General features: G+C 40.1%; 1 protein-coding gene across 1 annotated transcript; it reads right to left on the bottom strand.

Annotated features, from left to right (window-relative positions):
• Nucleotides 1–2725: 2725 nt before the first annotated feature.
• On the bottom strand, nt 2726–24579 carry eloal (elongin A, like). The gene is made up of 11 exons (XM_017694050.2): nt 24429–24579; nt 20133–20189; nt 19930–20042; nt 17780–18461; nt 17604–17706; nt 14691–14852; nt 14508–14605; nt 11621–11801; nt 8789–8909; nt 6263–6354; nt 2726–3023 (listed from the first exon to the last, which is right to left on the bottom strand). Exons 1-11 carry the CDS (start codon nt 24498–24500, stop codon nt 2962–2964), a joined length of 1743 nt encoding a protein of 580 aa, XP_017549539.1. The 5' UTR covers nt 24501–24579; the 3' UTR covers nt 2726–2961.
• Between the last annotated feature and the right edge of the window lie 921 nt (nt 24580–25500).

The raw sequence follows: 25500 nt of genomic DNA, 5'->3' as shown, positions 1-25500 counted from the left end.
ATGCAGGAAATGGGCCTTTGAGAAGTTCCTCCGAGTTTCCACACAACGATTACGAAAGAATATTTGGATAACTACTTCCTGAGAGTCTGAGATGGGCCTGTTGGATCTGTGTAAACAGATGATAATTGTGTTTTGTCAAGGGGGTCTCAGAACAACGCAGAGCACAAACACAAGCAGGGCTGCAGGGGCGGGGGGGGGGGGGGGGGGGGTATAGGGGGGTTGGTTTCGCTTGTTTTGGTTTGTTGGGGCAATTTAAGTTTTCAGGAATTTGCTAGTGGTAGAATGTGGCTGAAGCTCTTCAGCTGATCCATCCAAACTGTGAAAACAAGACTGACCAGAGCTGAATTTCACAGATCACGATTCTGGTCGGCCACAAACAGGACGTCCTGAGGGCGGCTGAGAGTTTCACGAGGACTGATCACCAGGCACTGATGACCTCACTGTGACCTGAACCGCTCCAGGCCTAATCATGTGAAAATCCATCCAGAATGTTCTGTAGATGGCTCTATAAAAATCCTTTTAGAAAGGGTTCTACTATAAAGCACCAAAAAAGATTCCCACTATCATTCCAACCTTTACATCGTAAATCACATTACCCTCTACAGCACATTCTCCATCAATCTGAGGAACCCTTTCGTGACGCCAAGAACCCTTTAATCATGCAAAGGGTTCTTTGAGTGTTCATAGTTCTATATAGAACCACTTTCTTTACTAATGAACCCTTAAAAGAACCATTTTTAGGTGTGTACTATTGTCATATCTTCATCAGTATAATAAACGCTTGAAGAATCATCTTTTTTAATCACGTGAAAACCCATTTTGGGCGTTATGGTTATGGTTCTGATCATTTAACTGCTAAAGTGTGAAGATCTTTAAACTAAGAGTGGCAAAAATCTAACATCACAATACCTGAAGACATTTTCTCAATACATTATACTGACCATGATATTAAGATTTGACAAGCTGGAACAGACCAGAAAGGAACCAGCAGTGCTAGATTTAAAATACCATCAAAAATATGAATATAACAATTTTTATTTAATAATTCACTCACTGTGCTGCACTATATTTAATCAAACAGGCCTAATTCCAATGAAACATGCACATGGTCCGTGCTCTTTAAGCACCGACATCCTCAGAAAAGCATGTTGTGACACAGTTTATCAGAATCAAATCAAGGTTTTAGTTAATTAACAAAGTTAATTAAAATAAGGAGTCAATTGAACAGCATAAGAATCTGTGTCTTAAACTTCGTCAACATATTAATTGAAGCTTACTTAACTCAAAATGATAAGGCAGCCTGGCGACAAAATTCTTTTTACAACATACAGTGGTGGACAGTAACTGAGTAACTGTAATTAGTTTCTGTACTTAAATAGTTTTTTCGTGTATCTGTACTGAAGTTTTTCCATTTTGGGCGACTTTTTAACTTTCACTCCACTACATTTCAAAGTCAAATCTCTTACTTTTTCCTCCACTACATTTTGAGAAATCTGTTGTTCTTTTTTCATTTAAATTTATTTACATTTACGGCATATGGCTGACACTCTTATCCAGAGCGACTTACAATTTGATTATTTTTACACAGGTAGGCGGAGGTAGTGTTAGGAGTCTTGCCCAAGGACTCTTATTGTTATAGTGTAAAGTGTTTTGCCAAGGAGGAGACTGAACCCCAGTCTACAGCGTAGAAGGCAGAGATGTTACCCACTACACTATCCCAACCACTTTTGGGTTCTGTGTGTATAAAAATGTAACATGTCAAAACAAAAGAAGCACAAAGCAATCAGGACACAGCGGTCACTTTGTTTAGAGCTTGTTTTGACCTGTTGGTCATACCGACCCAGTGCAGCACACGGTTCAATGTCAGCGCAGCAGCTTTTTGGGAGAGTCTATTCAACATAAATGATGAACTAACCTAACTTTGTGTAAATAGAGCACAATATAGAAATATGTCCACATATGCAGTCGTGACTGATGCGGCTTTTTTCTGAATTTATACAAACACTTTCATTTTATAGTAAATTAGTTTGGGCTGGTTTATGTTTATGAACAGAGACCTACAGATCAATATAGTAAAGGAGCTCATTTGTGATCCTGAGTTTAAAGCCAGTTTTTATTCAACTTAAACTTGGAACTAAGTTGTAAATAAATCTTAAACTGAAACTTTGCTTGTGTGTAAAAAGTGATTTCAGAGCCACTCGGTTCTCCCTGATGGAAACTGTTTGCCTTCAGGGTTTTGTGCTTATGATCATTTTAATAGACGTCAGTGTCTATTCTGTGTGCATTCTGGGCGGCCTGATGGCCGCATAGGAAGACCAGCCAACAGCAATTTGCAGCAGTCAAGCCTTGAGATGACAAGAGAGAGACTGACCGGGCACCTGGGTGGCCTCTTGAGTGGTAGTTACTGGTAGATGTTGCCAGTTAGGCCTTGAATACAATGTCTTTCTGCTGTTTGATGTGTTAGGTGCTATGATAAACTGCTATTATATGTGCCATTTGCTTTAAATTTTGCAGTTTGGGCTCTAATTAAATACATTACATGCAGATGATTTGAAAAAACCGGAGCATCCTGTAAACATTTACCCTGAAACAGAATCCAAGATTTCATGGAATAAGCAATGCAGCAGGTGCATTTACTAGAATCACCACTAGGTGGAGATAAATCATTACACAAAAAGCTCCACAGGCCAAAGTTTGCTTTCAAACAATTTAATGAAAAACAAAATCAGGTTTTTTTTTTCTTTATTGAATTTCATTTATTCATCCAGTGCATTTCATCACCATACAATCTAGTAATGTGATTCAAAAGTGTAGTCTTGTATTATTTCCATACAATAAATTTAAGAGTTGGTCAAAAATGGATCCTCAATGTTGCCAAATATGGAAAAAAAAATGAAGGTACCTCAAATAGTTTGAGTGTGTAAGGACATTTGTAAATGTATACACTGTCATCTTCAACATTCATCTGCGCCCAAGCTGCTTCTTAAAGGCTTTCAAAGACTTTGCCATCATTGGTGCCACTCCTAAAAAAGAAAGACAGACACTGAGAGGGCCCCCATAAAAAGAGAAAAGACTGAGTTTTGGGATTTCAGTGTTATTTCTTTGAATAAAATTGACATTTTCTGACAAAACTGTCAGAAACTGTCAGAATGTCCTCACAGGAGATGACGTCCTCTCTACATTTCCATCGTGTTTAGACAGACAGACAAAGACAAAGATAGATAGATAGATTGATAAGAAAAAGGTAGACAGACAGACAGACAGACAGACAGACAGACGGACAGACGGACGGATTGACAGACGGACAGACAGACAGACAGAAGAATAGGCAGATAGATGGATGAATAGGCAGAAAGACAGGCAGAGATAAATAGATAGACAAACAGATGGATGGATGGACAGACTGATGGAACGATAGACAGACTGACAGGCACATAGACAAACGGACAGACAGACAGAGATAAATAGATGGACAGACAGACAGACGGATAGATGGACAGATTGATGGACTGATAGACTGACTGATGGGCGTACAGACGAACAGACATACAGACAGATGGATGAATAGGCAGGCAGGCAGGCAGACAGAGATAAATAGACAGACAGACGGATAGACGGACAGACGGATAGACAGACAGACTGATGGACCGATAGATGGACTGACAGACAGACCGACCAACAGACCGACCTATACTGTCATTGTTCAAAAACAATGAAAAACCCTTTAACGGCTCAAGAACTCACAGAAAAACAAATTAAAAAAAGAAAACGATAAATAAGCTCAAAACACAAACACAATGTCTGTATATACACACATACCAGTGCAAAATGACATAAGAGTATATGGTAAAATGCACAGATATATAGTGCAAGAAAACCTTTGTATGGCAAACACCACAATTACACTGACTGAACCATGTTGGCACCAGTTTACTGCCTTTTCTAGAGAATCTTGAACCTCACAGCTCAGTCCATTTGAACTGCTCATTAACATTAGGTGCTCAGAATAATGTTTACGTTCTTCTTTGAAGCAGATCTGCAGGCTGCCTTTTAAAGAGATTTATCTTGTTAAAATGTTTAAAAACATATTTAGCAGACACAAAACGTGCGAGTTGCGCTGTGCACTGTTCACGGCCCTGTTCTGTAAAGAAGACAACCCGCTCTCTATGGGCTGCTCAGCTTAGCAGGAAGAAATGGTTTCAATCCTTTCATCTTTTAATTTGTTTTTGTAGGGAGGGCAGCAAATGTAAGGAAAGTAATTCAGTGCTGTTACGGAAGCAGAAGATTAGCATTAATGCTCAGGAATTAAGCCAGGTTTCCTGTGTATAATCCATACTTTTACACCGTGGTGGAGTTGAGTGGATGGTGGGGTCAACCAGCTACTGGGAAAAAAAAAAAAAAAAAAAAACAACCTCTCAACTGGTTAGTTCTCTAATCAGCACTTAATTCACCCCAAACAAAAAACTCCATTATGTCCACCGAACAGGCGTAACATTACAACCACCTCCTTGTTTCTACACTCATTGTCCATTTTATCAGCTCCACTTACTCTATAGGTAACAGGAGATCTTAAGTGAGATCACATTAATCCAAGGGGGACGGAAAGAGGGGATGGCTGGTTCACCTGGAAGGGGTTGCCGTTTTATTTTGACCACCCCCCCTTCAAACTGAGCCCTGCTTATACACTCTTTTACAGCTCCATTTCCAAAAAAAGTTAGGACACTATGCAAGATGTACATAAAAAGAAGGCAATGATGTGCAAATCGTTTAAACCCTACATTTCACTGAAAATGGTGCAAAATCAACATCTAATGCTGAAACAGATTTTTTTTTAATTTGACACCAATAATACATTCCAAAAATGTTGGGACAGGGGCGACAAAAGGCTGGTAAAGTTATGTAAAAAAGTATATATTTATAATAGTAATTTAAAATAATTATTTAAAAACGTGACCAAGTACAAATGAGCATCTCACCACTCCGTTAAAGACTGCACAAGCAAATAGCGCAACAATTCAAGAATAACGTTTCCCAACACAAAATAGCAAAAAAACTTTAGCTTTTCATCGTCTACAGTACATAATAACTTTAAAAGATTCAGAGAATCTGGAGAAATCTCTGTATGCAAGGGACAAGATTAAAACAGTATTAGCTGGCCGTGATCTTTGGGTCTTCAGGCGGCACTGCATTAAAAACAGACGTGATTCTGTAGTGGAAATCACTACATGGGCTCAGAAACACTTCTGAAAACCACCGTCTGTGAAAACAGTTCATCACTGCATCCACAAAACTCAAACACACAAGAAGAAACCAAATATAAACAGGATCCAGAAATGCTGCCACCTTCTCTGGGCCTGAGCTCATTTAAAATGGATTGAGGGGAAGTGGAAAAGAGTCCTGTGGCTCGACGAATCAACATTTGAAATTCTTTTTGAAGATCATGGACACTGTGTCCTCCAGGCTAAAGACCACTCAGCTTGTTATCAGTGCACAGTTCAAAAGCCAGTATTCATGATGGTTTAGGGGGCATTAGTGCACATGGCATGGGTGACAATGGTGCACATCTGTGAAGGCACCATTAATGCCGAATGATATATACAGGTTTCAGCAACATATGCTGCCGTCCAGACGTCTTTTTCGGGGAAGGCCTTGATTATTTCAGAAAGACAATCAAACCACATTCTGCATGTATTACAACAGCTTTGCTCCGTATTAAAAGAGTCCAGGTGCTAAACTGACCTGCCTGCAGTCCAGACCTGTCACCACTGAAAACATTTGACGCATTACGGAATGAAAAATATATCAAAGGAAACCCTGAAATGATGAGCAGTTCAAATCCTGCATCAACAAGAACGTGAAAACATTTCACTTTTAAAATGACAGCAGAGTCTCCTTCGTTCCCAAATACTTAGAGTGCTGTTAAAAGAAGAGGTGATGAAACACAGCGGTAAACAGGCCCCCGTCCCAACTTTTTTGGAACGTGTTGGCATCAAATTCAAAATGGGCAAATGTTTTTCAAAACACAACAAAATTTCTCAGTTTCAACATATGATATGTTGTCCTTGTACTATTTTCCTTTAAAGATATGGTTTACATGATTTGCATATAATTGTATTCTATTTCTATTTACATTCTGCACAGCATCCCAACTTTTTGAGAAATGGGGTTGTACTTTATCGAACCCTCCTTACTAAAACATATATTATTCCACAATAACCAGTAGAGTGAGTAGAAACAGCAGAATAGGATGTGCTCCACTCACTTCTGATCCTTCGTGGGTCTGGACACTGGCTGGGTCCTGAGCTGGTGGGCTCACTGAAGCAGGGTCTTCCTCTACTATCAAGACTCTTCCCACTGAAGAAAAGAGCATGGAGACAGGAACTAATAATAATAATAATAATAATAACAATAATAATAATAAAAATAATAATGTTACATTTATATGGCGCCTTTCATAAACCCAAGGTCGCTTCACATAGCATGGGGTAAAAAAAAAAAAAAACTACAATGACATCACTTTCCCCACTTTATCACCAATATAATGAACTAATGCAGTTTACACAAAGTCACTTGGACAAGGTGTCTCAAACTACCAGAGCTTCAGGTGTTTAAAATTAAACAATAACCTCAACCTGCAACTCTCTTTTCCATTTTTCTGGCCAAATGTTTATATCCGTCAGGCAGAGCTGCACACTCTCAAAGGGGAACCAAAACTTGATGCGGCATAAATGCTGCACACTGACTGCACGTGACCGTAATTTATCTACAGCTAAGGTGGCTATTATTCTAATTCAGCCCAGTAGTTAGTTAAATCTGCCTCTGTGGATTAATTCAAGACAGCAGCAGATACAGAATTTCAAGATTAAAATACAAATAAAATTATTTAACATATTACTCAGCATGCTTTACTTTGCTGGCAATGCAGCCATATTAATATTATTCTGTTACATTTAAATTAACTTGATTTAATAGAACACATATTTAAACACTCTGTACCTACAGTAGTAGTGTTGTCGTTAGAAAAATACTAGTAAGCATTGACCAAGATATGCTTAAATGAGTGTAGCTATAATTAACATCTGGAAAAAAATTAGACTTTTTTCCCCTCCATTTTTTCAACTGGCCCCCTTTGGACTAGACCACCAATTTGATTTTGAAAGTTAATTTGAAACTGAGACTCCTGACTTATGAAGCTCAGTTAATTAATGAATCAGTTAAGCTTAACCCAAGAGGATCTACCCTGGTTTTAGGTTAGTTACACACTAGTGAACGAATACATATACACACACACACACACACACACACACACACACACACACACGGGGGCGGTGAGCACACTTGCCTGGAGGGGTGGGCAGCCCTATCTGCAGTGCCCAGGCAGCAGTTGGGGGTCAGATGCGTTGCTCAAAGGCACCTCAGTCACATACTGTTGACACCTAACCCCCAACTGCTCCCCAGGCGCTGGCCGACAGCCTGAGTTTTGGTCTCATAATGAAAGCTGGTGCATCCTTAATTTGCATCTACAGTAAACTCTATAAATACAGAGGATTCTTTGGAGGGAGGAGCAATGCCACTGAAGAACCTCTTTTGGTGAGTGAGGATTCCTTTATATATTAAAAAAAAAACATTTTCAGGCACCTTTTCTATAAACCTATATAGAATATATTAAACTATATTAGTATATGAACAGTTTTTAGACTCTACCCAAAGGCTGTCAGGCTTCAGAACAAGCTGTGGGTCCTTTTGGGTCAATTTGTTAACATTATTTATTATATCACTGCTACAGACAATAACACCAAGTCACTTTAAAATAGCCTCAGATTATCCCTGGTATATTAACATATTTGTACATAGCAGATGCTACAAATGTAGCAGATTTTACACTGGTAGATTTAAAGGTGCTGTGCAGGGACATTTTTATTCATCAAGGTACAAATAGCGTAAATGTTCCTTCAAAGCTACAGCAGTGGTTTTAAGGTCTGATGGAAAAACTGATTTAAGCTTTACAAAGTGAAAAGTTTGTATTTGAACAGTAAAATAAAAGCCTGGAGGTGAGACAGGGTGTGTGGAGTCAGGACAGCTTAGAACACATCATTTCAGTGGATTATGGTTGTTATTTTCCCTGACTAAAGGTACTGAGATGGACCCTTGCGGGTTCCACCCCAGTGACAAGATGGGAGACTACCCCAGTGACAGTTTAGTACCTTTATTTTTGAGAGTGTATGTAGGTCCCTCCAGTCTCTATATTGTGTGTATAATCTGTCTATCTATGCCTCTTTTTGTATTGGCATTGCTCTGTCTGCACCATTTTTAGTAGGTCTATAACGCTGGCCTGCTGAGTGTTTACCTGAGCCTGACCACAAGCATTTCAATGCACAATTGTCCCGATATGTTGTGCAAATGACAAACTTGAAATTGAAAGTGGAACTATAGAAAACTAGTATAGACTACATACTATTTTCACATTGAACGCATTTAAGCCGTTTAAGTCCTACCATCACTTTTTCTTTCTTTATTTCCAAATGGCACGTGACTGCACTGTGAAATACCCTCAAAAAAACTGGTTTGATTATTAACAAGCACATTGCAGAACTTTGCCCACTCTTCTGACACCTGATTACGTCACACAAGGCAGGTCATCAGGGGCACCAACTGAAGCTTTTGTTCATCTCCGAATGGCAGCATTAAACAGTTTTATTGTGAGCCACGCAAGGCTGACCTTAAGACTCAGACCACTAAACTGAGAGCAGTCTGTGCTCATAGCCGGACAGATCTGGTCAGAACTGACCTGGGTTTGTCTGCGGTGTGCGCGAGCACGGCGCCGGCAGTACCATGGAGTTCCTGCTGGATGCGTACGTTTCTAGGCGGCTTGGCAGCAGAATGAATAAATGCCATCTTCACCTGTCTTCCTGAGGAGGAGCCAAAAAGAACAGCACAGCTGGGAATGTTATAAGGAGACATTTCACATGGTCAGACTAACATAATTCAGTGAGGTAAACCACATTTAAAGGAAAGGCTCTTCTGTTATAACATATAAACAACCTTAAAGGGCCCATTTCATGGAAAAGTTCATTTTCCTCCTCACGTTTCTTAAAAAGCAGAGTTTGATGCTCTATGTCAACTTAAAAGTTTCAAAACATTCCGTCTTCTCACCTGTCCGTACCAGGGATGAATGATTTGGGGAAACTATACCAATCAGGCATAACATTAAGACCACCTCCTTGTTTCTACACTGATTGTCCATTTTATCAGCTCCACTTACTCTATAGGTGCACTTTGTAGTTCTACAGTTACAGACTGTAGTCCATCTGTTTCACAGATACTTTGTTACCCTGTACTTCAGTGGTCAGGACCCCCATGGACCCTCACAGAGCACATACTATTTGGGTGGTGGTGGTGGTGTGTTAGTGTGTGTTGTGCTGGTCTGAGTGGATCAGACACAGCAGTGCAGCTGGAGTTTTTAAACACTGTGTCCACTCACTGTCCACTCTATTAAACACTCCTACCTTGGCAGTCCACCTTGTAGATGTAAAGTCAGAGACGATAGCTCATCTGCTGCTGCACAGTTTGTGTTGGTCATCCTCTAGTCCTTCATCAGTGGTCACAGGACGCTGCCCACAGGACACTGTTGGCTGGATATATTTGGTTGGTGGACTATTCTCAGTCCACAAGTCACATTGAGGTGGACATCATGTCCAGAGGTTCAGATCAGTGAGCAGCAGTTTGGTTTCATGCCCAGAAAGAGTACCACAGATGCAATTTTTGCATTTGCATTGTGTCTTTGTGGATCTAGAGAAGGCATATGATAGGGTGCCAAGAGAGGAACTGTGGTACTGTATGAGGAAGTCAGGTGTAGCTGAAAAGTACGTTAGGGTGGTGCAGGACATGTATGAGGATTGTGAGACAGTGGTGAGGTGTGCAGTTGGAGTGACAAATGGTTTCAAGGTGAAGGTAGGGTTACATCAGGGATCAGCTTTGAGCCCCTTCTTGTTTGCAATGGTGATGGAAAGGTTGACAGATGAGGTCAGGCAGGAGGCTCCATGGACCATGATGTTTGCAGATGACATTCTGTGGTGAGAGTAGAGGGCAGGTGGAAGAGAATCTGGAGAGGTGGGGGTTTGCACTGGAGAGGAGAGGAATGAAGGTCAGTAGAGACAAGAAGGAATACATGTGTGTGAATGAGAGGGAGGCAGGTGGAAATGTGAAGATGCAAGGAGTAGAGGTCATAAAGGTGGATGACTTCAAATATCTTGGGTCAACCATCCAGAGCAATGGACAGTGTAGAAAAAAAGGTGAAGAAGAGGGTGCAGGCAGGATGGAGTGGGTGGAGACGGGTGTATGGGCTGATGTGTGACAGAAGGATAGCAGCAAGAGTGAAAGGGAAGCTTTTACAAGACAGTAGTGCGTCCTGCTATGATGTACGGTTTGGAGACTATGGCTCTGTCTAAAAGACAGGAGGTTGAGCTGGAGGTGGCGGAGATGAAGATGCTGAGATTTTTGTTGGGAGTGACAAGGATGAACGAGATTAGAAATGAGCAGATCAGAGGGAGAGTGAAGGTGGAGCAGTTTGGAGATAAAGCCAGAGAGGCCATGTTGAGATGGTTTGGACATGTGTTGAGGAGGAATAGTGGATATATTGGGCAAAGAATGTTGGAGATGGAGCTGCCAGGTAGAAGGAGAAGAGGTAGACCTCAGAGAAGGTTTATGGATGTAGTGAAGGTGGACATGGAGATGGTTGGTGTAAAAGTAGAGGAGGCAGTAGATAGGGCAAGATGGAGGCAGATGATCCGCTGTGGCGACCCCTAAAGGGAGCAGGCGAAAGAAGAAGAAGAAGTCATGCTGGAAGACCCAGCCACGTTCCATCTTCAATGCTCTCACTGATGGAAGGAGGTTTTGGCTTAAAATCTCACAATACATGGCCCCGTTCATTCTTCCCTTAACACGGATCAGTCGTCCTGTCCCCTTTGCAGAAAAACAGCCCCAAAGCATGATGTTTCCACCTCCATGCTTCACAGTAGGTATGGTGCTCTTGGGATACAACTCAGCATTCTTCTTCCTCCAAAAACGACGAGTTGAGATTTTACCAAAAAGTTCATCTGACTTTCATCTGACCACATGATATTTTCCCAATCCTCTTCTGGATCATCCATATGCTCTCTGGCAAACTTCAGACGGGCCTGGACATGTACTGGCTTAAGCAGGGGGACACGCCTGGCACTGCAGGATTTGAGTCCCTCTCAGTTTTATCAATTCATTGATTTCTTTACAGTGATGATAGGAACCAGGGGTCACAACGTATACGGTGGAATTATAGCCATTTTATTTACCATCCAAAAGGACCAGTGAACCTCCATGTGTCTCAGCGGCTCAGACAGGCCGCATATTCATAGCCTCTTAATGTAAGGTAGATTTAAAGGTTTCTCTGTAATGGAGCGTTTCATTCCAAACCACTCAATAACTGTTTGCGTCTTTACCATTTAATTATGCAGAAAATGTTGAAAAAAATCAGTGGAATAGACCTCCAGACCATGACCTCCGGCATGTACAAGTGAAGAACTAGATTATGTGATGCAGGGTAGTCCAAGACTGGGCATGTAAAGCACAACCCTTTGACAGTTACCTTTGGGCTTCCCAGAGTGAGCCAAAACGATGCTTTTGGTGAGCCGCTGGAGTTTGCGCTCTCGTTCCTCAAACAGCCTAAGGTACAGCTCTCTCCAGGACTCATACTCCTCCAACTGGGCATTCCTGAAATCCCTGTGGCAGTGCCTTTCCCACAAGTGATCTGCCACACCTATGTACACCTGTGAGGCAAAGGTATAAAGGGACAGAAAGTACAAGTCACTGTGGGGCCGATGTGTAGAGTGGTTGAGACTGCAAGGACACGAGTTCACAACTGTTTTACAAGGTCGTCAACAGCCATTCAATATCCATGCACGTCTCCTCTGCTCTAAACACGGTTTAATTTCTGTTGAAAGGGCTAATTAGACTAATTTAAGCCAATTACAAAAAAATACCCTTCGATCTTCGAAAACATCCTCATTCTCATACCTGTTATTTTGTCTATGATCTTTCAACTGTACTCATATTTAGTCTTGAAGAAAGCTCTGCTCAAATTCGCCAAAAGCTCACAGCAAATCACACAGCCAGTTATTTTACCATGTATCTTACAATTATAATCCATATTTCAGTGGTATCAAACTATTGGGCCAAGGCAGTTTCATGCAGTCAGTGACATTTACAAATTTCTTTGATACACATTCACACTTCATACATACATTTGCTTCACTCACCAGACGCTGTGTCTAATTACCCAGAAATAACTCAGATTGAGGACAATGATGTTAAAAGCAGTGCTGCATGGAAGAGGAACAATTCAATCCAACATCTGATGCAGCAGGAACGCTGCAGAGTCTGTGTGAGTAATGTAGCTTTGACTGTCTTGGCTTTTGCCATCATTTAGACTGACAGTTAAATCTGCCTTCATGAATTCAATCAACACACACAAGCAGATACAGCGTTCCGGAATTAAGAAATGAAAGGAATTATAAAACAAATCCACTGAGAACACAGATTTAACTGAAACACTTCACTCACAATAATTCCACCCATGTTCATCAGGAGCACAAGGCTACCACAAGAGATTCCCATATAATTTGGCTGTTAACATATGCCTGCGGAGCTGCATTCGGCTTTAGATTTGTAGGTATAACTAAAATAATCCTCCTTTACAGTAAAATAAAGCTCTACTGATTGTTCAACACAGTTTAACAGTAAATGGTCTTAAACGCTGGAGTTAATATAGAACTGCTGATTCACCCTTTAATCCTGAAGATCAGCGCAGACTGCTGGTCACGATAACAACACAGACAACAGTCTCGGCGAGCTAGTAGCTAGCAAAATAACAGATTTAAGACAGACATCATTGATTTGGAGATAAATGGGCTTATTTGCATTTATAATCACTCCAGCTGGTTTCTTGATACGTTTAATCTGCCACGAAAAACAGTCACAAAGCTAAAGTCAGTTTCTTGTTTGCCAGCTCACCTTAAATGGTGTAGCAGCTACATTCTGGCACCTCAGGCACCATTTAAAGTGGAACAGGAAAATCCGAACAAGAAGCTGGAGAATGAGAAGCGACTTCAGCCTCGTAAAAAGTTGAATGTTTTCAAGAAACTATTCTACTTTTGAGGAAAAGTTTCCTGCCAGAGATGTGAGAAAAGCGGTTATAGCTGACCTGCACCTTAAAGTAGAGCAAAGCAAGTCTATGTTTGTGTTTATATTATGGTTTTTTTAGGCTATACTAGCAGATCAGCACATACTAAGACATATTTACAGCCAAAATGGTAAAATGGACATAAAATGTTGTGGCTACTAAGGACAAAATGGCTCTTCTTCAAAGTTGGGTTGCCAACCACTGGTCTAGGATAAGGCAGGGCAATAACATATGATCTGAATGTGAAGTGTGGCGTCATCAACCCGGAAAGACCAAGACAGAAAGACATGGCCAAGCCTGGGTAAGTAACAATTAGTAATACTAGTAATAGCAATGGTTGACATACTAAAAGAAGCAGTAGTAGTTGTGGTGTATGGTGCCAGAATAGTTGCTGATAAAGGTCGACTAATATTCAGTTAAGTAAGTTTGTTTTAGGCAGCTAAAATTTAAAAAAAAAAAAAGAAAAGAAAAACACAGGACACTCTGCCAACACTTCACTCAGGTCTAGCAGGAATGGCAATAACGTCAGAGTAAAAGCCCCATATAACGTACCTAATTTTACTTGATTTAACTGAGCACTAAAACATTTATTTGAACACCATCTATTCATACTAATAGTACTTTGTGGTTTTGCAGTGAGATAATAAATCACTAATCACAACTAAGATGTGCCTAAATGAGTGTACATACTGTATCATGGAGTTAAATTTCATACAAAAAAGGGAACACATTCAATGAAACCCTCAGAGCTATACTGTAGTGGCTAAAAATGGAGGCCAACAGGGTCCGTGCTTATACCAGAGACCAGACCATTTAAACAAAGCTCACACAGTAAAGACCACACGAATCAATGGGCGCTGAGGCTGCCAACTGCCAAACCTTGTTTTCATACAGTGCCAGTCATATTAGCTTTACTTTATCCCTTTAACTGCTCCATAAGCTCAGTCTAACTGCACTACTGTTTATATTTGCACTATTTATACCCAAATACCTTAATCTGTATGTGCCTTATGTCACTTTAGTGTTCATTTCAGGGCCTTTTATATTCATATCATTTTTTTATTCTTCTATTTTTCTACAATTAGTGTTTATTTTTACGATTAGGGTTTAGTGTTATTCAGTGTCCATTTAAATTCACACTTTTCCTGTTTACCATCTATTTAATGTTGTCGCTACACCACGGGGGTCTAAGAGTAGCACAATTTCAATGCTCTGTATGTCCTGTACATATTGTAGTATTGACAATAAAGCTGACTTGACTTGATTAGTATTATTTGATGCCACTGTTCTTTACAGGGTTGCACTCCTCGATCCGCAGAAGCTGCTCGGGTGTACAGCGCTCCAGCACTGGCTCCAAAATTTCAAACGGCACTCCTCCGATCTCATAGAGCGCTACAGAGTGAAGAGGAGAAAACCTTTGAGATGAATCGCCACTTAAGCCCATTTGATCACAAGACAGACGGTGTGAAACACTCACAGTCAATGTTGTTTTGCAGCGTACGGATGCACTGCTGGTATAAGGTCATCATGGTGGGAAGATACACAACTTTACTCCCAGAGTACACCTGCATCTTCCTGTTCAGCCGCTGGCCAGTAAACACTGGAGCTTCCTCACAAACATCTGCAGGCTTTTCTTCCACTGGAAAAACACATTTTAATTAAATACATTGTTCGCTTTTTAGCGAGGACAGCAAAACATAAAATGTTTAATACATTAAGATTAAGGCCCAATCCCATTTCTTCTTTTTACCCCTACCTCTTGTTTTTGAGTGTCACCCTAACCCATTGGAACTGACTTACAAGGGGTAGTGGTTGAAATCTTCCCTCTGAAATGGGACCCTCAAATAAAAAGAGCATCACTTCATTAAAAGCTACTAGCACTGCTCTGTAGGCAATCCAGCCTGTCTGCAGTGACAGCAGAGGAGGGTAAAGTTCAGCTCCTCACTGCTGGGCTTTAGTTACATTTAGGGCATCATATGCCTTCAAAAAGGGGGGCAATTATTTATTATCACCCACCACTAATTCTTTGGTGATATGAATCTGAACTCAAAATTTTCCCATCCCTCCGTAAATGGAGCAGCAGTTACATTCCGGCGCTTCAGGCGTCAGAACTGCTGGACTATCTAAGGTGGAACGGGAAAGTTAGCTAGCAAGCTACCAAGACATTAGCATACTACTAGCCATTTTTTAATGCTTCTTATGAAGAAAATTACCAGAATACACTGAAACGACATCAAACTAAGATAATACAGCAGTTGTCTTTTTTTTTTTTTTTTTACAGAAAACAAATCTCACATTTGTGGGTTTCTTTGGTCTCTTGTTCAATATCTTGCCGGTTTTTCTTTCTCCCCTCATAACTCCGTTTGGAGTCTCTGAAAAACCTCCGTTTGGAGGGTCATGTAGCCCCAAGACTTCACCCCACCCCCCTATCTCAACAACAATTGGGACACCCTACCTCTAGACGTGAACATGCAAAACATGGGGCTAAGGGCTCAGTGGTAGGGGCGAGGGGTGAAATGGGACTGGGCCTAATTCTGGACAAGATTATGCCACTAACAGAAAATCCACCAGTTGCAGCTCATTAGGTTCAATTTTTCACTCGACTTCCAAGATACATTTGCTATACGTGAGCAAGGTTTAACAATTACTGACAGTAATTGATCAGCGGTCAGCCATCCTTTAGCCCCCTACACTCTTTATAAAAATAAAATTAAAAAAATGGTTATTCAGTGGTTCTTTAGTAAAGATAATCCATTTCATGCAGAAATAGCTCTTTGCATGGTGAAATGGTATTTCAGATTGTTCTATATAGCACCAAAACCTACTTATAGGCGGTACGTAGGACTATACACACACACACACACACGCACACACATTCTGCATCAACCTGAAGAACTTTCACCATGCAAAGAACCATTTAAACATTAAATGGTTCAACATTGAACTCATGGTTCCATTCCTTTTACTAAAGAACCATCTTTTATTAAGAGAGAGCATTTTATTCCACTTGTTGTGGGAACTAATGCTTGATAAAATGCATGCGTCAATGGAATAAGATACTTTCACTAGACTTACAACACTAAAGCATTGTCTAAAACCTTACAACAAACTCAAAATCTGAATTAATGAATGTTGAACTAATTTAACTATACTGTACTTGATTACTTCCTTTATTCAATTTGCATTTAAAACAACCATTAAGTAGCTGTTATTCATTTTTCAGGAGGTATTTCTGAGCAGATAAGGCAAGATAATCCACTTTCACGAAGAAGGAGAAAGTTAAAGAATTTTAAGTTAATGAAAGTTAAACGAGGGAAAACACAAGAGTTTCCAAAGCTAAAGTTCAGAAAATGATTAGAAGCTACAGAGAAAATGTGTCCCCTAACAACCACCTGGAAGACCTGGTAGACACCAAAACTGCCCCCATCAGATAAACAGCACTTAAAGCTTTCATCTCTGAGAGAGAGGAGAAAATCAAGCTGCTTCAGATCTGAAAACATCCACAGGTGTTTCTGTCCATCCTTCCACTGTGAGAAGACCACTCAGTGCTGTGGGTCTGAAAGGATGTGTAGCTGACCAAGAAGAACCTCGCTGAGAAAAGGAGACGGACACATCAAACAAAGAAGCTGAACGATGGACTGACCACCCCAGAGTCCAGACCTCAGCACCACTGAATGGGTTTACTTCAGAAAATCATTAACCAGCTTCTAAGGCTGAACTGTGGAGGTGTGTCTGCAGATTCTTTGAGGAACTGAAAGTGAGTCTCCTGAAAAGAATGGAAGCTGGAATAAAGGTGAAGAGTGAACTCACTGAACACTAAAAAATATATATATATATATATATATATATATTTAATTTCTGATGCTTCTGTGTAATTTCTATTACACTTTTTCTTACTTTACTTGCTTTTACACAGCAAAAATGATATAAAAGCAAGAGAAAACATCTCAAATATAGCAACAAATGTCTCATTATGAGACTGTTTGGAGAATATAAGATTTTTTTGTACACTTTTAGTGGTTTTAAGCAATTTTATTTATCCAGTGGAAGTATCTTATTCCATTGGCAGATCATTGTACATGTATAGAGAAATAATGAAGATAACAGAGATTAATAAATGTGCTTATTTTAAGAAATAATGCTTAAAACAAGTGACATTATCTGCTAATGGTAAGTAAGACACCATACTACAAATAAAAATATATATATAAAATAAAAAAATAAATAGGTTAAATAAACTTACAGTATTCATACAACAACCTCATAATGAGACATTTTATACTGATATGATTTTTTTTCTCCAGCGTTCCTGGTGCTGAAAACATTTTGACTGTAAATTAAATGCATGAAGCATTATAAGTATTTCCAATCAATAGAAGTCAAGACTCACCTTTATTCTTTGCAAAATACTGATACTGAGAAAGATCCTCACACTCTGTGGAAATTGCAGGCAGTGGAACCTTGAGCAAGTCCAACACAGATCCCTTTGAAGCCTAAACACAATGAAATGCATCCGATCAGAAACTGAAATGGTCTACGAACGAGGCCAATCTCTCAAATAGCTACCGTTGGATCTGATTCCTCCTTTACAGCCTTGCTTGACTTGATGCTGGAGACACACACTCTGGTGTCCTCTTTCAGGTCCGTCTTCCAACGTTTCTGGGGCTTATCGTCACAGGACCTCCTCTTCCGTTTGGGAGCTTCCAGGTCGTAGCTCAGGTAGGCCTCAAAAGACATGGAGGGCATTTCGAAGTCATCGCTCTGAAGGTCCTTCTCAATGTCAGCTGCCCTTGGCTTACATTTCTTCTCTTCACTGTCCTCCTTTTTAATGAGGTCTCTCTTCTTTCTGGCATCTCCTTTCGAGGAGCTTGTCTTGGTGGGAGTCTTGGGTCTATGCTTGTTTGTTATGTCAGAAACTTTTTCCTCTAGTTTTTTTTGCTCATCTTTTTGCTCTGCATGGCAGTCGCCACTTGGTTTCTCTTTGGGCCGGGAGGACTTTTTTGGGGTTTGCGATGTGTGCTCGGAGTCAGAATCTTTCTTTTCACCATCTTTGCCAGCTTTTGATTTATCCACAGCTCGTTTCAATGTACCTTTACCATCATAGTTCTTCGATGGTTTGCATTTAGAGCCAGAGTTTTCATGTTTGGGCTTTCTTTCACAGCTGCTCGTATTCTCTGAAGCTTGTTCGCCTTCTTGAACTTCAGCCTTGGATGGCGCTTTCAGAGGAGGAGGATGAGGCTGCGTAACGCTAGAGTTAAAAAAAACAAAAAACAGAGAGACAAAATTCGCCATACCGAATATTAAATATGATGCAAATACTACTTATAACAAACAATGATGATAAAGAAGGCTAGACAGATACTAGCAATGACCTGGAATACCACAGCAGCACTTTATCAACCACTTGAGATCACAGCAATATTCTAGTAACACCTTAGCAACCACCTGGGATTCCATAGCAATCGCCTAGCAACACCTAAGTAACCACTTAGGATTCCATTCTAACAGCTTAGCAACACCTCAGCAACCACCTAGGATACCATTGCAACAACCTAACAACCACCACAGCAACAGCCTACTAACACCTTAGTGGATGGAATGGAATAAATTAACAGAATAGCAACGCCTGAGCAATTATCAGGGATACCACAGCAGTGGCCTAGCAACACCTTAGCAACCACCTAGGATACCATACCAACAGCCTACCAACACTTTAGCAATCAAATGGGATACCATAGAAATGGCATAGCAAAACCTAAGGAACTACCTGGGATACCATAGCAAAACCTAAGCAACCACTTGGGATACCATAGCAACAGCCTAGCAACAACTTGGTAATCAAATTGGATAGCATAAAAACAGCCTAGCAACACCTTAGCAACAACCTAGGATACGATAGCAACAACCCATAAACACCTTAGTAACCAAACTGGATAACATAACGTCATAGCAACACATGAGCAATTATCTGGGATACCATGGCAATGGCCTAGCACCACCTTAGCAATCAATTGGGATAGCATAGCAACAGCACAGCAATACCTAAGCAACCACCTGGGATACCAGAGCAACAGCCTAGCAACACCTTAGCAACAACCTAGGATACCATAGCAACAGCCCAGAAACACCTTGGCAACCACCTAGGAAAGAGCAGCAATGGCCTACCAACACATTAGCCACCACCTGGGATAGGACAGCAAAAACTTAGCAACAAGTTAACAGCCACAAAGCAACGCCACAGGAACTACCTGGAACTACTGTAATAGATTTACTATATGAACCCGACTGTTTTTTGTTAACTTAAATCAATAGTGTCTGCAACCTCTTTAGTTTTTTTTTTAAGCATTATTGAATGGCTTTACCAAGACAACTAAACTTATTCATGAACATCTCCTTTCTAGTCAAATTTTTATATTTCCTTGTAGTGAAATAGTCAAATAGAAATTTCACAAAAAACCTGGTATCTCCATTTTTGACGTTTTTGACAAAATTTTAAAAATGCCTGTTACCCTTTACATTTTGTGTAAATTTCATGTTGAATTGACTAAAAGAAATGACCCAAAATGATTTTTTTTTCTGATTCTGGTTCCATTGACCTACATTAAAAATAAAGTGGGTTTTTTCCTTCTCCTGTAACGTTACCATTTTGGAGATACAAGGTTTTCTTCTGACAATAGCGATTTAAAACATCACTGCAAGATTTGGTGCTTTAGTACCTTGTAGAATCTCTCGGGACCAGCTTTTTCCATCGATTAACTAATGTTTTGGCCACTTCCCCCGCGTCACTGTGCTTGCGAAAAGAGTTCACCACTTTACCAATTCCAGTCTCCTACATAAATAACAACAGAAAATTTTAATTTATGAAGAACAGAGTTTGATTTATAAAGAAAAGAGTTTTTCAAAAAAGATAATCTCTTACAGCAAGAATATCAAGTGTTATGTCCAGTTGTTGAAGCTTCTTCAAGGTTTTCAGCAGCTGCAGCAAAAAAAAAAAAAAAATCATTATGTACAGATATGGGAGCTGTGGGCAGACAGCAATATCAGCATGTTTAATGCAGTGGTGGACAATAGCCAAGTAAAATGTAATTGGCTTCAGTACTTAAGTAGTTTTTTCGTGTATCTGTACTGAAGTTTTTCCATTTTGGGCGACTTTTTACTTTCACTCCTCTACATTTCAAAATCAAATCTCTTGTATTTTCCTCCACTACATTTTGAGAAATCTGTCGTTCCTTTTGGTTTCTGTGTGTAGAAAAACGTAACATGACAAACCAAAAGAAGCGCAAAGCAAGAACACCAATCAGGGCACAGCGGTCACTTTGTTTTGAGCTTGTTTTGACCTGTTGGTCATACCGACCCAGTGCAGCACACGGTTCAACATCAGCGCAGCAGCGTAAAGTTTTGGGAGAGTTTATTCAACATAAATGATGAACTAACCTAACTTTGTGTAAATAGAGCACAATATAGAAATATGTCCACATATGCAGTCGTGACTGACGCGGCTTTTTTCTCAATTTATACAAACACTTTCATTTTATAGTAAATTAGTTTGGGCTGGTTTATGTTTATGAACAGAGACCTACAGATCAACATAGTAAAGGAGCTCATTTGTGATCCTGAGTTTAAAGCCAGTTTTTATTAAACTTAAACTTGGAACTAAGTTGTAAATAAATCTTAAACTGAAACTTTGCAAAAAGTTATACTTTAGTACTTTTACTCAAGTGGAGGTCTAAAGGGAGGAACTTCTACTTATACTGGAGTAATATTTTACCTTGGGTGTCTCTACTTTAACTCAAGTACCTGGTTTGCGTACTTCATCCACCACTGGTTTAATGTATACAATGTAGAAATTTGGACTAAATCCACCTAATGCGTATTTTTAAAATATAACAATTACGTTAGATACAGTAAAATGAATAGAAATCTGTCAAATGGGTCCAATGCTGATTTCTGTGATCAATAATCAGCCAGATATACACTTATAAATGCTATAATCACACATCCCTGATACAAAGACATAACGTCATTGTCATATTTATTCAGTAAATCGCTGAATAAAACATGTATATTCAGTGTTTTGGTACACATCAAATCAGTGCACACCATTTAAGGACAAAACACAGCCAGCCCACTAGAAAGCCTGATTTGCTGAGCAAACAAGAACGCCAGTCTCTATGTATGGAAAAAACCTCATATGCAGCGACTCCATTGGCAAAGCGCTATAAATGGGTAGTGCAACACCCACACAGGTTGTAAAAGACCAGCCAGCACACCCGCATGAAAAAAGCCACACGTACTAAAGAACTTCAGCACATATGAAATGCTTCCAGTACAGATTTAAAGGGGGACACAATCACTCAGTCCATTATGGTCATTCATCAGAGCACATAGACCATCTAATCACGTCACGCCTGCCTGATTCTTTCCCCTCAGACTGACAGACGGGCAACAGGAGAGACAACTGCAGCAGTATTTTTAGCCTAGAACCACTCAAACCCCAACCCCCTCTATCATGTCCCCACTCAGCAGTAGCAAAAGGCAGGCCACCTGCATGACAGCAGGCTACAGATCCAAAAGCAGGCCCTGCAAGAACATCAGCGAAAAGAAGCCACTGAATAATCCACAGCAAAGCCGAGAAAGCGTCAGAATTATAATCCAGCTTAAGCAGACCTGAGAAAAAGTAAGATGGTCTTAAATTAAATTGAGCCAATACATCTAATATTTCAAACTTGTAATATTATAAGATTATGTAACTTATTTCAAGACATTTTTTTTACTTGCTTTAAGAAAGCTGGCAGATAACTTTGCCTATTTCAAGCACATTTCTCAAAACAAGCTAAATTAATTACACCCATATAATTAGATAACTTTCCTCAATAAAATCACTTAAACCAAGTAATATATCTTGAAATATGTTAAATAATCTTCTATAAAGATTACAACACTCAAGTCCTATGGCATGAGATTGAGATAACTGCACTGGAAAAGAATGGTACATCAGGTAAATGGTCTTTAATTGAGTCAAAGTATCAGATACTTCAAACTTTGAGATGCACTGGGAAAAAAAACAAAACAAAAAAATTTATCTTGTCAAGTAAAATGGAGCCAACATATCCAATATTGCAAACTTCGAAGTGGCCGTTATAATAAGATTTTATAACTTCTAGAGATTTTTTACTTGCTTTAAAAATGCTAGCAGCTACTTTTGCTTATTTCAAACACATTTCTTAAAGCAAGCCAAATTATCTACCCTTATAATGAGATACCTTCCGCTATAAAATAGGTTAACTAATCTTAACGTAAGCTTACAGTTATCCCACCATAGGTAGTATTAAATATATCTCTGCACATATTAAAGGGTCCAAAGGTAATTTCACTTGACAAGACACCATTTTTTGCTGTGTGGCTCTGTGCTGTATTTACATTACTCCTAATAAACACATCAGAATGAAACAAACGCTGACTCCTGTTTTTAGAACGATTACCTTGTAAGGAGTCTGTTATAGTGACATAAGCTAGTTAGGAAGCAAATTAGACACTGGATAATATAACCAACTATACATCACTTAAATTGTGGTTATCCTGTCTCAAGCAAGTGGGAAACAAACTAGAACTAGAACCTTAAAGGTTAATTATCCAATTATTTCTCCATAACTCAATCACTGAGAGGTAAACTGTTGCATTCAGAGACACTGATCAGCCATAACACTATGACCGTCTCCTTGTTTCTACGCTCAGTGTCCATTTTATCAGCTCCACTTACTCTATAGGTGCACTTTGTAGTTCTACAGTTACAGACTGTAGTCCATCTGTTTCTCTGATACTTTATTAGCCCCCTTTTACCCTGTTCTTCAGTAGTCAGGACCCCCCCCCCCCCCCCCCCCTCTCCTGCTGGAGTTTATTTGGGTGGTGGATCATTCTCAGCACTGCAGTAACACTGACGTGGTGGTGGTGTGTTAGAGTGTGTTGTGCTGGTCTGAGTGGATCAGACACAGCACTGCAGCTGGAGTTTTTAAACACCGTGTCCACTCAATGTCCACTCTATTAGACACTCCTACCTTCTCAGCCCACCTTGTAGATGTAAAGTCAGAGACGATAGCTCATCTGATGAGGCAATTTCTGTTGGTCATCCTGTAGTCCTTCATTAGTGGTCACAGGACGCTGCTGGCTGGACTATTCTCAGTCCAGCAGCGACACTGGGGTGTTTAAAAACTCCAGCAGCACTGCTGTGCTTGATCCACTCAGACCAGCACAACACACACTAACATACCACCACCATGTCAGTGTTACTGCAGTGCTGAGAATGATCCACCACCCAAACAGTACCTGCTCTGTGAGGGTCCATGGGGGTCCTGACCACTGAAGAACAGGGCAAAAGGGGGCTAACAGTTAAAACAGGGCTTAACAAGTATCAGAGAAACAGATGGACTACAGTCTGTAACTGTAGAACTACAAAGTGCAGCTATAGAGTAAGTGGAGCTGATAAAGTGGACACTGAGCGCAGAAACAAGGAGGTGGTCAGAAAGTTATGGCTGATCAGTTTATGGTTCACTGTAGAGAATTCTTTAAAGTGGTGGTGGCGATAAAAACCAGGAATTGCAATATTTAAAACACAAAACAGTCACGTTTTTTCAAGTTACAAGTTTTTACATGTTGATGATGATGATGATAATAATAATAATAATAATAATAATAATAATAAATTTGAAAAATACCAATTGAGGACTTTTTTGCCTTACAATGCCTTGTATCTTTCCACTGTGAAGTGTAAACCATTTACGACCAAAATCAATGTCGCTGACATCAGACATCGTGATTTTATGTAATAGATTTCTGTGAAGGAGCTTTTGGAGGCATTAAAACACTTGATATATCTAGTTCCTGTCACCACCACTGTACAATTCTGACTCAGAAGGTTTCTCTGGAACAAAGCATTTCAGACCAGACCACTCTGAATGACTACGTTTATATCTTATTCATTTCATTGCTGAGACTGATGTTTGTAATTCGTGGGGTTCCCCTTTAAATCCCACAGCACTCGTTTTAAACGACTTCTGCAACCCAGCCGACAGACACGGGGCCTTTGGTCGTGCTGGCTTATTGCTTTAAACAAAGACACACTGCCAACAGCCCCAAAAATCTATGTAGAGCAATCTGATGAGCACCCTGCGGCCTTAAAATGCCATTTTTGTGGTGTATAATGAGAGAAAAACAATACCGTGTGCCCTTCGGTGCTTTCTTTAAGCTGAAGTTTCAGCTGTAATACTTTGTCCACGTCTGTCGGGGCCATGACGGACGCGCTGCCTTTAACACAAGAAAACCTCTCCAAACCCAGCCGTCATCTTTATATGGGGCGGAGACGTGGACCAACAAATAAATGGTCAAAAAGGCCAAGAAATCACAAATAAACGTGTATTTTAATCCTGTTGCAGCAGACTATCCTGAGTTATGACTCGGGTTAACTTAAATTAGTTAAGCAAGATGCCGATGGATTTGAAGGCCTCAGTATCCTAAAATGTCAGCAGCCAGTTTTATTTATCTACGAATTTACTCATTTTTGCTTTGCTCAGTTTCATGCAGAATTGGCCGCTCATCGTGATGTTTGTGTGTGAATTGATTAGTTCAGCACTTTCACTGTTTTGTCGGTGCTCCTCTCGTCACTTGGCTAACTAGCTAGTTAGCTTAGCATAGCTCACGTAGCATAACCATTGTATTCCCGACCAAAGGTTCCAGAAAATGAGAAGAACTGTTGAAGGTGGAACAGCGAAGGAGTAGGTCTGGGGGTTGTTGAGGTTTTGATTGTTGTATTTTGAAGGATTGTTTCGGTCGAAGTGGTTATTTGGGTTGAACGAAACCAGTTAACGCGCGTCAATAGCGTCCTCTGCTAACAGCTAAAGTGTAGGGCTGCACCCGGGTTGAAACAAACGCGCGTAGTCTTAATTTCCTGGTCTTTCTATTGATTTGAAGTGGTTTTTGTTGTTAATATGTGTTTTGACTGAATTGTTTGATTTAAAGTGTTTGTTTTGGGTTGAATAAAATAATTTAACTAGCTACATCGCCACCTACCACGGTAAAACATCTTCACACTCCACCTTAAACGGTGCAGAAGTTACATTCTGACGCCTCACCCATTAAGGTGGAACGGGAAACCTCGCACAACAAGCTGACCTCAGCTCCAGTTCATGTGCTAATAGATGATGGATTTGCTCATATTATGCTTCAGTTGAGTGCTTTAGAGAACTTATTCGTGCTTGTGGAGTTTCTGGACTTGACCGAGTCCTTATTTCAGT

Source organism: Pygocentrus nattereri, chromosome 5 (genome assembly GCF_015220715.1).
Source record: "Pygocentrus nattereri isolate fPygNat1 chromosome 5, fPygNat1.pri, whole genome shotgun sequence".
Taxonomy (NCBI): domain Eukaryota; kingdom Metazoa; phylum Chordata; class Actinopteri; order Characiformes; family Serrasalmidae; genus Pygocentrus; species Pygocentrus nattereri.
Note: the sequence above shows the minus strand (reverse complement) of the source record. Positions and strands in the feature narration are given on the sequence as shown.